Source organism: Melampsora larici-populina (assembly GCF_000204055.1).
Source record: "Melampsora larici-populina 98AG31 unplaced genomic scaffold MELLAscaffold_25, whole genome shotgun sequence".
In the NCBI taxonomy this organism is placed as follows: Eukaryota; Fungi; Basidiomycota; class Pucciniomycetes; order Pucciniales; family Melampsoraceae; genus Melampsora; species Melampsora laricis-populina.
Genome location: NW_006768789.1, coordinates 824,224 through 838,660, shown reverse-complemented (window position 1 = coordinate 838,660; position 14,437 = coordinate 824,224). Strand labels below are relative to the sequence as shown.

The 14,437-nt window shown below is 41.8% G+C and overlaps 3 protein-coding genes across 3 annotated transcripts; 1 reads left to right on the top strand and 2 right to left on the bottom strand.

Moving 5' to 3' along the window:
* Positions 1-1,968: 1,968 nt before the first annotated feature.
* MELLADRAFT_107842 (uncharacterized protein) lies at positions 1,969-2,941 on the bottom strand (the record flags this gene model as incomplete). The annotated part of the gene is made up of 4 exons (XM_007411450.1): positions 1,969-2,066; positions 2,166-2,313; positions 2,395-2,522; positions 2,836-2,941. 4 exons carry the CDS (start codon positions 2,939-2,941, stop codon positions 1,969-1,971), a joined length of 480 nt encoding a protein of 159 aa, XP_007411512.1.
* A 9,062-nt stretch (positions 2,942-12,003) lies between these two features.
* On the bottom strand, positions 12,004-12,726 carry MELLADRAFT_107841 (uncharacterized protein; the record flags this gene model as incomplete). The annotated part of the gene is made up of 4 exons (XM_007411449.1): positions 12,004-12,189; positions 12,306-12,371; positions 12,440-12,579; positions 12,672-12,726. 4 exons carry the CDS (start codon positions 12,724-12,726, stop codon positions 12,004-12,006), a joined length of 447 nt encoding a protein of 148 aa, XP_007411511.1.
* Positions 12,727-13,750: 1,024 nt separating this feature from the next.
* Positions 13,751-14,418, top strand: MELLADRAFT_88248 (uncharacterized protein; the record flags this gene model as incomplete). The annotated part of the gene is made up of 3 exons (XM_007411518.1): positions 13,751-13,909; positions 14,017-14,358; positions 14,407-14,418. 3 exons carry the CDS (start codon positions 13,751-13,753, stop codon positions 14,416-14,418), a joined length of 513 nt encoding a protein of 170 aa, XP_007411580.1.
* Between the last annotated feature and the right edge of the window lie 19 nt (positions 14,419-14,437).

Genomic DNA, 14,437 nt, shown 5'->3' with positions numbered 1-14,437 from the left:
TATCTGAGGTACTCTACATATCTAGATTCTACAGGCATTATGGCCACCCAAGCCATTCTTAACCCCTGGTACAGCTGGGATTTGATTTTGCAAGGAGAGCTTAGATGTTGGTATCAAAATATGGTGGAGTCCAAAGTAGGTGAGAATATGGAATGATGCTACAGAAACATTGAGCAGAAGGTGACAAAATCTAATTTCATGGATATCTGAGATGACTGCTTGGAATTCCAGAAATCAATCAGCAACACATGATCCAAGGGATTACCTACATATGAAGAAACCACAGTCTATAGAAATAGACACACCACAGAAGAATGCTACTCTGGCCAATGTTGATTATCCCTCCAAAGCTCACCACCTTCTTGGATAGTGAGCAAGCTCAAATAAGCCAACAGTGCAACATAAGCAAAAAGATAAAACATAGTATTACCAATGCCATCCAAGAAATTGTTGTGCAATACTGAGAGTGCAAACATGCCTGAGGCTGTGATGGGCCCAATTGCTCTAACAAAACAATCTTCCCAAAAGGGTAAGTCAAGGTTATTCTGAGGTTTTAATTTGATCAAAAATCACTTGCCTTGCACAGAATTGGGCAAGGCCATTGATAGTCCCAAGCAATCCTTGTGTGGGCACAACAGAACTTAAGATGAGTATCATATTGCAAGCTGTACAGTTTGTGAGGATGGGATCAAAGGGAGGATAAGCATTTGCAGTCAGAGGCTGTGAGCTGATCAACAAGCCAAGAGTGAGCTATATGTCTGCAATCAATCTGCTTACAAAATACAATTTTTGCTGTAGTTTTCAGAGCCAATAAGATGCCCAACCATACATACACCAATAAAATGTCTTTCCTTTTGAGATTGCTCAGTAAATACAGTCAAGTGAATCAAACAAAATAAGAGAACTGGAAAGGAGAAGAAATGTGTTACATTGATAGGGAAAAATTATATTGATGAGTTTACTTACATATTACAGGGTATGCTGACATGCATATGTGATAAAGTTTGACTGTTCCATATTTCTTTTGTAATGAAGAAAACAATGAACTTTACAATCATGGTACAAACTCCTGAAGTAGAAAGAGAAATAGCTGACAGAATGTGGAAATGACCCATAAGGTAAGTAAAAACACTTTGTATTGAAAGTAATGCTACATCAGAATTAAAACAAATCAAATTGCGGCAGAGAAGCCAATATAGGTGTATAGGCAAACAAGACCAAAAGAGCCACCAATGTGATTTTCTATAAGGAGACAATGTCACATATCTTGTCAGGAGTTGCAAGGAAATGAAATCTGGCAGATTGATAAATTTACCTGGAACAACTAGAACGTAGGCGGGCTAGCCCGCCTTCAATCGCAATAAGCTCCAGTACTCATATACACTTTTTCAAGCTCAAATGCTTGACATATACACTTTTTCAAGCTCAAATGCTTGAACTATTAGATGCATGAATGTACACAGCAGTGGACTTCATTTGGCAGATTTCAAATCTCAATTTAGGTGAAGGTCTTTAGACTATCCAACTCTGGATGTTAAAGAGTAGATAAAGAGAGACTACATAAATGTCATTCAAAAATACACTTCCTAGCTCCAAGACTTCTTGATGCATTATTTTTTCTCCCAAATTGTAGATACAAATTGTCAAGATGAACACATCCATAATCTCTCATTGTTTTAAACCCAACTAACTCTCAGATGATAGATCAATTGCTTATATACAAACTGGAAGGTTTTTCAAAGAGAACAAAAATCAAAGAGAAAAGCATGATGGAAAGATCTTCTACTGATATACACTTTGTATATATGGTATGTTACTTGACTTGGAAATGATTAAATCAGTTCATATAAGGAAAAAAGAAAAGAAAAATCAGAAAACCTTGCAAAACAAAGATAAACAAAATACATATATAAAATGTTGATACTGAGATGGGATTTTGTAACTAAAGGGAAGTGATGCTTTATGATTTCAAAATAGTTTTGACTCTCCATTATACAGCAAAAATTGTAAAAGGTTATGGAAGCATGAAACTTTCACCACATCCACATGTTCTTTAACATTTGCATCTAAACAAACGCACATAGCAAAAAGTAAACAAGTTCAAAAATCAATTCACGCAAAAGTTTTAATGAGTTTATCAAAAAAAAGATAATGAAAAAGCTTACTGTGAAAAACAAATCTAGAGCCAAGTGACCATTCTTCATGTTCCGTTATACTACCAACTATAGTTAATAAAGCTCTAGAGTTGATTGTCACTTCAACTTGTTGACCATTTTCAGTTTGACCTGTTACAATTTCATCAAACTTTCCTTGCTAATTTAAAACAAACAAAAACAACAATTTTTTTGGTTCAATAAGTATTTTTAACTTTTACATTTAGGAAAGAAAAGCTACCGACACTTGAAACACATGATAGATCATAATTCCTGCACAACATTTTTGTCTGACTCCTACTCTTGCAAGTCTTCCAGGTATTTCATTTGAATTAGTTGGATTTAAAAGTTCTTCTAGGTATTTAATAGCTTTAGGGGTCTAACAAAACAAAATCAAAAAAAGTAAATGTTAGGTTTTTCTGGATCAGGTGATCATTTGAATGTTTAGAGTGGATTGAGCTGATTTACAATTGTTACGACTTGTTTAGATTTGGTTAATCCATTACTTGTTCGTGGTCTTGGTTTAGAATTTCATGAAGATGATGATGATGGAGGAGAGGTAAACTAATAGGTCCACTTTTAGGTTCTCTTTCAAGTTCGGCATTAGTTTGAAGTTTTGTAATTTGTAGAAATGATAGTTAATTTGATCTTTGGGAAGTGAATGAACTTGAGAATGATTTACTCAGAAGGCATAGTTGACGATGAGTTGAGTTGAAAAGTGTTGATCGCATTTCGATTTCCGATTTCGAGGGGCGATCCCAATTCTCCAGACCGTATACCGAAGTCATCAAAGAAGTATTTGAATTTTGCTGAGCTGATTTGCCCTCAGAAATTGTCTCTCAGGCATAGCCAGCAGAGTTGATGTTCTTCATTTTATTTAATAAAAATTGATGGTTCTCTCATAATGGAATCATGATCTGAATTATACTGAATTATAATGTGGATCGGGTTCGATTCTCAAAAGTTAAAATAGTTAAAAAGGACATGAATAAAATCAAACACAATGAGAAAATTTAATCAACTCTGATGATTGATCACAATAGTGGTGCATATGGGAATGGAATGAGATACGTTGATGCGGAAAGGACAAGCTGAGGGGCGATGGATGGCTGAAGGGGTTAGGATAAGGAATAAGAGAGACAGGAGTGGAGAATCGGGACATATCATGTCACAGGTCCTGGGCGATTCGCACGCGATTGAAATTCGAAAGTAACTACAGTTTACTTCCCAACTTAATGACCAGGAGAGATATATAAGGCAAACTTATATTATGCAAGTTATAGTGGAGGACATATCGTGTTAATGCATAAAATAAAGGTGCGTAGAGTGTGATAATGAAATGTAGGATGAAAGTACTTCAGATGTGTACGGCCGAAATTAGATAACAATCTTTTGGTGCATAGGTTAGGATGCAAGTAAAGGGAGCGAGAAACGGAAGAGTAATTCCGTATAAAATAGCATTGATGATTAAGTTGATAATGGAAAGCCGCATTTGAACTTATAAGTGACACGAAAGGAAATGTGTCATGTTATCTTGTTCAATGTAACTTGAGATAAAGATGATGCATAGACATTTATGGTACAGGCAGGAGACGGGAATGGTAAAATGATAAGACGTAAATTGTATAACACATCTGATAAGGGAGTTGGAGTGCATGTAGAAATGTTTGAGTGATTATTCAGGAAGACGTACACTTGGAGGGGTAGGTATGATGTAGTACGTAGTAGGTAAATATTAAAAACAGATGGAGCAAAAGTCAGTTAGTATGAGTCAAACTGATAATGTTAAATCAAGAAGGACGGTTATAGAAGTTATGGATGTTGCTTTGGGGAAGCGATATATGAAATTGAGGATAGAGATGATGCCGAGTGGATTCTTAATGCGGAGAACATAGAACAGACGGCGTGTGAGGAAAAATAGGTGTAAATGTCGAGTATAAATAGAGGGGCCTTTGAGGGGAGAAAGAGGATTGTTCGGTGCGCACCTCGCCAGCATATCATGATTTCGAAAGATTTCTGGTTGCTGAATATGAGGTGCGTACGGCGTAGGTGTAGATTTGTAAGGTCGAACCTTCAAGTAGAGTGTCGGTGCTTATGTGCTTAGTTTTAAGGCATAAGTGCTGATATTTTGCTTGAAGGGGGGGTTTTACTAATTTACATTTATTTAATGATAGCAAGTAGTTGACTAATATTTTACGTAAATTGTGGTCTTGCAGCAGCGTAAAAATTTCCTAAGATATGCTGAAACCATGATAGATTGAATTTGCGCTATTGCATAGAAGGTGTGTTGTACTTTCACAATTTGAGGCATCAAAATTATGTGATTCAATGGGAGTTCTCAACCTCTTCAAAGGTAGTGTCTGGTATGATCACTAGGTCAGAAAGAGTACCAGCTGTGCAATAGTGGCCCCACTAGCTAACCTCTTCCAGGTACACATAACAAAGCACACACAATACTAGCGGGATAATGCTAGCCACAAAGCAGGGATGTACATACCCATGGAAAATTGTACCAGAACTGAGTGTGACCTAATCAGCTATGAGGAAATATTCCGGAATGGTGTGGAAGATAGCCACCTGGAAGATTCTGGCATCATTGGTTTGCCATAAATAGGGTGCCAAGTAGCATGAAGTGTACCTACAAGTGGGCCACTTGTAGAGCCAGTGGCATAGCTCAGAGGCAGGAAGGAAAACTCCTAGGCTTGGTTCTTGGGCATTGTCATTTTGCCCATTATCTGTTGGAATGCCAACAGCAACATTTGATGAATACCACCCTCAAGGAGATCAAATACTCTTTTGACTTACTGACTTGATGACACTAGACATATCCCAAATTCAAAGTGTCAGATTCTCCAACTCCAAGTGCTTCATTGAGAAAACACACACACAGAGTTTCCTGGGGACATAAGTAGACAATCAGCCAAAGTATAACAACTTGCAAGGGCAGTGGTGCTTCACCATTGAGGATACCACTGAGGCCTCTGGTTAACAGCATCTGTGCAAAGATTTGACTGAACTCAAATATGATGGTGGTCATGATATATAGCGCCAGGCAAACACACCTTATGACAGGCTTGCGTCCAATCTGGTCACTGAGCTTTCCCCATTTCATGGTTGTCTTGTCAAAAGTTGTGAACAAGCAAAAACCAATTTGACAGCTTCAGAATAGAACCCATTTTCCTTCTCAGTGAGTGATTTATTGAAATCTGCCACCATCTTCACATCAGGATTGCACCACACAGGGATCAACTTTTTCAAACTTGTGTTTCATGCTGGATGCAGCTCAAAACCAATGCACAAATTCTGCCATTGGAAAAACAATGCTATGGGATGGCATAGTTTCATTAAAGACAGATGATTGAGAGCTGCAGCTTGGGCAATGAAGCCCTTGATGGTCTGCTTCCATTGAATAGGTTACTTGATTATCTGGAGTCCCTTGAGATTTTGCTAGTTGGCAAATCTTGTGGAACTGAATCATAATTTGCATTTACCTGTCCAGAGGATGGAAGAGCAGGTGATCTTTTGTCTGAAGATAGTCCAGATCCCTTCATATCCGTAGATAAAGGAGATAACATAGGACCAAAACAAACAACAAGATAACCACTCACTCAATTTTCAAAGTGTTTTCCCGGGTCCTGGGATGCAGATTACCCCTGCCCTGGACTCGAGGAACAGTGGTTTTGGCTTATTGAGATGCTGATTATCAATCTACATATTTATTTCCACCTCTCTCTCCAAACCAAGTTTTTGGTGTACAACTTTTTGCAAGACAATTTGCATCACCATCAATGTATATTCTATCCTAAGAAAAATCACACACAAGGTGACCAAAGTCAAATGTCACAATTGTTGTCAATGATCTCAAGTTTTGCCCTCTAAAATGATCAAGATTTATGGCAGGGATGTTTTATTTAGTTTGAAGGTCTGTGTTGGCGTAGTTTTTGCTTGCCAAGGAGTAGACACAAGATACCTTTTGGGCACAAAGGGAGTCAATGTGCACTCATTGACAAAAAAAACCATGCAGATATGGTGGGATGTGGGGGAGTTGATGCAGTCATGAGATAAGCTAAATATTCTCAGAGAATGGGTTCAAAATATGTATTCATATCAGGTCAAAGTTGCCCAGCGCATTCTACCATTGCTCATGATCAGAGCAACACCACCGCCGCACCGCTCCGCACCGCTATATCGGTGATTTTTCATAGTGGCGCGATTTGGCGCTATGAAAAATCGCCGATCGCTACGCTATATTTTCTAAGGCGCTATGTAAGTAGAGAGCGGAGCGCATAAATAAACCGCTCCGCTCCGCTATGGTATTTTTGGATGGAAGATAGTGAAAAATAGTGCAGTAGCTCGGTTTTTTTCGTTTTAGCCGTAAACACACACGTATTTCATTATCGGCGGCAGAGTGGGGGTGAGCGAGTAAACAAGAGCAAACAATTATAGACAAGGAAATTTTATAAAAGAATAAAGAAATAAAGAAATAAAGAAAACAACTTTTTTATTTTTTTTTCAAGCAACATTTTGAGCGGAAGAGTGGGGATGATCGATCAATTGAGACATCTTTTTCAGAGGGGTGATCGAGTAAAAATCAAATATCAAAAGAGAAACTTTAGAAAACATAGTTCATTGATTTCAGAGCCACCATTTTGGCTACTTTTTACCCTTGGCCTGCTGACCTTGATAAGCTTGCACGTAGGCCCAAGCATCTGCATATTTGCCGGATAGGGTGACTGAGCTCTTCAACCACTCGCGCACACCGACAAGCTTACTAATCATCTTTGCGGTTAGGGACGCACGACTGGGCACAGCAATATCAGCCGCTGATGAGAACGTTCGCTCACAGGGGCAAGTTGTGCCAGACAATGCGAGATAATTGCGAGCAATCGACGCAAGGACTGGAAAATCCTTTTCATGTTCCTATAAGTTATAAGTAAAACCAAAGTATTAGAACTGGCATATGGCAACACAGGTGAATTCGAGCACAAAAACCAATCTCACCTTCCACCAGTCGAGCTCGTCCTGTCCTGTGACCATCAAGTGAGCTCCTTCGATGTAATCTACATATTTGGCTCGGCGTCTGTCGGCTGCCGACTGAGAGTTGACTTGAGTGGTAAATACATCGTACGCTGAACAGGTGGGAAGTGGCGAGGCCAAAGGGGAAGGTGTTTTGGTTGGGGGAATAGCATCTGATGCTGGAGTGACCGGATCAGCTGGCCATTGTTCTAATGCCTCTTCAAAGGCATCCCTGATTAGACTTTTCGCTCGAACAACATCATCGGGGTAGTTAATATCAAAGAATCGTAGGCGGAATCGGGGATTCATGATGGTTGATAACACAACCACATTGGAGGCAACTGCCTCGGCTTGATAACCCTCAAGCTTAGTGATCATGACCTTCAGCATGTTCTTCAACTCGATGTCGTCCGACTGACTCTCAAGCACTTCGACATCATGGATCATCCGCGAGTATTCTGCAAGTAGGACACAGCCAGTTGCTGAATTGCCCTCCATTTGTTTGGTGGCATACAGAAATACCTGAGGAAGGAAACAGAGTAAGCAAATGAATTGACAAAGGAAAAGATATCTAACACATCACGATGATACAAAAAATAACCTAAAGTACCAACCTGAAGTATCTTCACCAATATCTCGATCAAATCCCATTCCTCAGGCGTTATAAAGATACTTTGGTAGTATCGAGTCTTGTGATCACTGAGGAGTATAGCATCTATGACCTATAGATCGAAAGGTCATAGTCAATGGAAGGAATATAGTAAATCAACGGTCACACTGGTACTTACATCGCGCGCATCGCTCAGGCGTTTGAGATAATCCACATCGACGTTCCAACGTATTCCCCACCCAGAGATAGGTGAGCGCCCGGTATAATCCAACTGTTTGGCCTTAGCCAAGAACTCCTGGCGTCGTGCTGAACTTCGGGTACATAGTGAGTTGAATAGCTTGGCCTAACCCCATTGAAAGCAAATCAAAATAATGATCAAAACACGTTTAATCAATCAACAAGCAAATGAAAACAAGTAAAAGAACAAAACATACTTTTCGAACAGCTCGAGCTACATTAGCAAGGGATAGGTCTTCATCTTGATCCAAGCCACAGTCTGACAGGTTGTCATCAAGAATGTGGCCCACTCGGACGCCTTGGATAGACTCATTGTCGTCCATATTGTCTTTGGAAGAATCAAAATTGATTTCATCTTGACCATCATTCAGTGTCACTATGGGTGTGGGTAACGTCACGCCTGGCTGGGTTGTTGGCTTGATGTGACCTGCACTGAGGCCTAGAGATTTGAGGCCCGCTTTGACCACAAGTCCGATCTTGTGTGTGTAACACTTCACCTGATTTTCCGTCGAGTCCCATTCGACCGGATCCTCGCAATCATTAAACATGGCCAATAACTCGTGAGCCATCGTGTTATTTGAACTTCCTGAGTCCGTAGTTTGAGCTAACATGTAAGACAATTGTTGATGTTAGCTCAAATGGGGAAGATATAAAGAAATAATAAATTGAGAAAGATAAAAACCACTTATCTTGTGATGTAAACCATTTGAAATTAAAAACCTGCCAACTGGCTGGGCGAGCAATCGACCAGCATGATGCCAGGCCACCAGCTTCAGGGTCAGGTGCTGAGTTTGATATTTCCAGTCATCATCGATGTAGGTGGCTGAGACTCCTACAAACGCCTTTCGTCCACCCTTGGTGGTCCAAACATCATAAAGTAAACAAAATTTGCTCTGATTCGACTATGAAAAGATGATGTGGAAAGTGAATATGATAGTAAGTTTACAATACAGTACAATAACTGATGTTTGAGACTGATCATAGAAATAAAAGATAACATACCTTGATCGTTTCAATGACTGAAGAGGACAGCTCCTTGTAAATACCTTTGGCAGTCTCAGACGCCCAGGTGGTACCTCTCACCGTGGCAGTTTGATTAGATAACTTGAATGCTGCTCGAAGAGGAGGGTCATTGAATCGGGCAAACGGTAGCCCATGGCGAAGGATCCAGATGACCAGTACAGTGTTGAGAAGCTCAACACTGAAGGTCGATTGTGATAAGAAAGAATCAAGAGTGGATCTGGGGTGTGTATTGGCGACACGGGCGATGTCATCCTGCTGTTGTCTCCAGCTGCGAGGGAGTTCTTGACCTTCTCTGATCGCGAGGTGTCTTCTGGGGCATGAAGGTCGATCCTTGGATCCATCGCGATGGGAGTATAAGTTGTAGTAGCTGCGCCGGCCTTTGGTAAAATATCCGCAGCAGTATTTACATCTAAAGAGACGTGGATTATCTCCAGTCTGAGAGAAACAATAACATTAGTGATAGTCACATCCTCACCATGTTGCGAGAGACAAGGTCCAAGATGAAAGACAAGATACACATACCTTGCCTTTGATGTGTATTGGTGGGTCATAGTAATCCAAAAGTTTGCTCACCCGGCCAAGATGGGCACGACGAACTCCAGGCGTCTCAACAACTTCGATATCGGAGTCTTGATGAACATCCAAACCTTCAGGAACTTCGTAGTCCTAGTAATTCAAAGGAGAGGTCAATTAGATGGCAATAGAATTTACGGAAGATAGGATTGGAGAGATGAAGTGAATAGATAGAATGAAAATAGAAGACATCGATTGAAATGGATCAATGACCTACCTCGAGTACATTATCAGTGGCCTTGGTCGTGGTTCGCTTCTTCTTCTTCTTGACAGGTGCTAGACGTTGCTGTGATGAATTTGAAACATTACGAGACCCCGATCCTTTGCGCTTTCCTTTGCCAATAGCACGTTTGATTGGCTTGAGTGACTTTTTCTTGATATGCAAAGTTCAAAGTGAAGCCGTCTCTGAGAGTCTTGAGATTGAGGTGGCGTCTGATTGATCATCCTCGGTTTCAAATTCACTTACATCGTCAGTTGGAATCGAAACATCTTCGTCAACACTAGGTAGTTGAAGGGCTCGACGCGAGTCGGATGATTGGGCAACAAAGCCAGGACGAGGTCGGACTGGGCTCCGTACTCGAAGCGATCAAGTCGAAGTGGCAGAAGATGAAGCTAGGGTATCAGGAGGATCAAGTTGGATTGTGGTTTGGGTATAGCTTCTGGAGTCGGCGGCAGGGCTCATGATAACAAGGACTTGCGATTTTCTTGAAAAAGATACTATTTGGAAAAGGAGAAAGTATTAAGTAAAAGATACTGAGACTGCAAGTGGAAAGGAAAGGAAAGGAACGCTGATGAATAAGCGGTGGGGGAACTCTTGACTCACCGCAAATCGAATGACCTTTTATAGGTCGAACCGCTGGATCCAATCGCCATGGAATCAGTAGCTCGAATCGCCAAGGAGTCAGTAGCATCCTTGGAGGATGTTGTTTGAGGCTACTCGGCGATGTTGAGATGGTGTACTGGGTCGGAGTGGTTCCTTCGAATAGTTGATATTGCTACTCGGCGATGTTGAGGTGGTGTAGTGGGTCGGAGTGGTTCCTTCGAATAGTTGATATATGTTTAGAGAGGAGAGGTGGTGAGAGGGCAGAGGGTGTGGTGGTGTAGTACAATAGGTCAACTCAATGGTTGCTATTGGTACGAGGGGGTGTTTTGGGGCGCTATGTGGCGCTCTAGGGCGCCCTGTCGCTATGCGCTCTAAGGCACTAGGGCGACATGTAGCACTGCGAAAATTCGCTATACGGTGCGCGGGCGAAAACCGCTATATGTCTTAGGGTTTGACCCTAGCTATAGTGCGGGCGAAAAACCACTATGTGAAAAAGGGCCTAGCGCGGGCGGTGCGTGCGCTCCGCTACCGCACCACCCGCGCTATCTCGGGCGGAGCGCCGGTGGTGTTGATCAGAGTTATACTATAGGTTTTAGAGTTGTGCCTCAGATCTCTCTCCAATTTGATAGAGGGTTGGCTCCAATACTCGACAACCTCAATGAAATTGAATACATGCATATACCTTGCTGTATGTTAACATTTCTGATTTCCTACTCTCTTTTTTGCTTTTTCCATAGTCTTGCTAAGCAAATCTCGCAATTTGCGGAAATACCTCCTCCACTCCGAGGTATACGGTTGTAGGTCATTCTTGAATGAGGCTATGGCCCTGAAATATTCTTCCCGGTGCTTTGGGGGTTTGAACTGAAGTTCTGATATGTAGGAAGGGAGTTTCTGCTGTTATTAAGATTCCACCCATAGATTCCAGTCCATATAGGGTAATTACAATCCAACTATGAAGCTTATTCCAAGTTAAGAAGAGACATCAAGGGAAAGATCAAAGTTCGCAAAGATGAAAATACATTCAACAATTATTTCGAATCAGGGGTGATCAGAAAGTGGGCAAAAAGTCCATTTACACAAGGAAAATGCCAAGTCGAGGACACTGATCGTATCGACGGTGTGATACAAAGGTTTTCAAAGGCTGTCTCGTTGGAAAAATCTCTTATGCTACGCAAAAGAAGAAAGATTTAGGTCAGGGGAAAGTTGGAAGCGAATAACAGTGATAGCACCCTACATTACTTGGCAACACTACTTGCGAGGTTGTCCACATCCTTTTTATCTTGAGGCGTGCATTTGTAACAGTTCTTCTGGGTCTGTGTCACGCATAACGCAGTCATACAAAATGTCAATTAGCGACTCTAGTATTTAGAATTGGGGTATCAGGGATTCAACCGATTCAAAAGCACCTTTGCCTGATTACGCTTCACAACAGCTGCATTCTTGTCCTGAACACCTATCAGCATCTGGAGAAAAAAATTTACACTGATACCCCAGGTATGCAGGGTAGTGTAGGTGTGGCAGAGTTGTCAGTTCACCCAGAAACGTTCTCTGGAGATATCAGTATGTATTCACCCTTTCAACTCGCCCAAGACCTTCTTCGCGGCTCCATCTCCAATACTTCTGAGTCCTGCATTGATCGCACCATAGACCTGGAGCGCCGTTTCCAACTCTGCTTTGCTCTTCTTTCCAAATGTGTCTATAGCAAATCGAACTGCGGAAGCACCAGATTTCCTTTTCTTGTAGGAGATATCACTCTTTAGAACACACAAGAAAAAAGGTGTTTTTAGACCCGAAGATGATGTCAATTACGGAAATTAAATTGTTGTTGTAGCGCGTCAGTGTGAAGAAATAAAAAGGGATGGAAACTGACGAATTTAACGCTTTTAAAAAGTATATCCGGAAGTTTTTTAAGTGTTTTTTCATCAGGGAAAGCCGACTGGCAACCAACAAATTGAGTTATGATCCGTAAATGCTTGCATCACATATTTTATCATTTTGACTTACAGAACCTGCTATGCATGATTTTGCCAACTCTTTGTTTACAACCACATCCGATGGTAAAGACGATTGTCCCACCAAGAAACATACGCCCGTGTTGTCTTGTGAGCTTGGCTTTGGTACGCTCTTTGCTTCCAGGGCCAGCCCTACGTCGAACCGAAGAAGCCAGAAGTGGATCGAGTCATTCACACACGAAACATATTGTGATAGGGAAGGATAGGGAATAGAATGAACGTACCTAAAATGCTTGTAAGAAGGAGGATGCTCCAGATTTGATTGCTTTGGAAGTACATCATCGAACTTTTCTCGTCAATTAATTTGTGGGTTTTAATGTGATCCTCGTTCTGCCGAAGCTGGAGATGGAGGAGTCTTATATTTCGGAATGATTAGAAGTTTATTAGCGCAGAGGATTGGATTAGTCAAAGTGACAATTGTGTAGTTGATTATCGAGCGCCGATTCTAGGCTTGAAATATTATTTACGAAGATCTCGCAAAGGTTCAGAAAAATAATGATTATTGTGTCCACTGCCGAAAGGAATTGTTGCTACAGAGCGTCTTATATGTTTGATGGAAACCTTTCCTCTCTCGACAGCACTCGATACCCTTCAACCGCACGCCAATATAAGGACTTCCATATATTTCGATTGCATGAGCCCGAGGTTCGGAAGTCGTCACGCTCTGAAGACATAACGTTCTTGTTATCAGCGCCACACATGATCTTAGACAGCAGCAATAGTAACCTTGGTTATTTTATCCGGGACTCGACGCCAGGCGCAACCTCCATCAGGCAACCCACGACATGAAGCCTCAGTGGTCACGACCGAGCCCAGGAGGCAAGCTAGCTCTCTGTACAACAGGACGGGCTCAAGCAAACCGCACTAAGAGCGGCTTCGTTGATGGACGACGAAGCTATGGTGTAAGATGGTGTATCAGTGTTACGCGTGGATCATCTCATTCCATCTCGAATTGCCTCAGTGATCAAGCCTATGAGGGCGTTTGTATCCTCTCGCCCATACATATACTGAACGTCGCAATTAATCTTTAGTGTTCTGGCAAATCTTCAATTTCTAGGTGAACATGGTGACGGGACTTCGAAGCGGCAAAAGAATACGTCATCAGCCCGCTCACTTGTGCCCCAAGGCCAACACCGTAGAGCGACACGGATTTGCAGGCTGATCGACACAAACGTCGCGAGATGCAAAAGTCAATTCCGAGTACGGGAGTCGAACCCGTCTCTACCGCGCACACCGGGATGAGAGGCGGCCATACTAGCCGATATACGAACTCGGATTTTCTAGTTTTCGCCAAATTCACCATATGAACGCCAGAAATATCAAAGGCTGGACCTGCCTGGACCGCGTCGCTATCTTCCATACCGACCTTAAAACCAATCTAGCCAACCCTCGGGCTCCATCTAAGTTGCGATCACCAAGCGTGAAGTTCGATATAAGCCCCCCACCACCCGAAATCAACATGGTCAGCTATTCTATTCCGAACATGAAAGTCTTACGACTTTATTCAAAGAGCTTTGAACTGATTTTGTTTTCATTCTGAATAACCTTTGCAAATTTGATAACAGTCAGACTTCAACTCATCAAGCTCCTCCTACCTCAAATCAATCACACACACTTCTTCCTCCGGGTAGCTCAACTAGTAACACTTCTTCTTCAGCACCAAATCAGACCATCAATCAGTCATCAGCTTCGGTCCCAGCTCCACCTGAGGTCGAAGCCACAATTCAACGTCTCTCTCAACATAAGAATGTACGAGCGGTGATCATTTTGAATAAGGAAGGTGTTGTGATTCGATCAGCTGGACCGATCTTACAAGGTTCAGATGGATTGGTCGTCCTAAGGCGGTATGCCTCGGAAGCTAGGAAAATGGTCGAGGCTATGGGCAAATCAATTGAAGGGATGGAAGTGGATGTCAGTCAAGACTCTATGTTGCTAATATTGTTCTGAACGACTCTTGAGTCGATCTGTTAATGTCATTCAAATCCTTCCA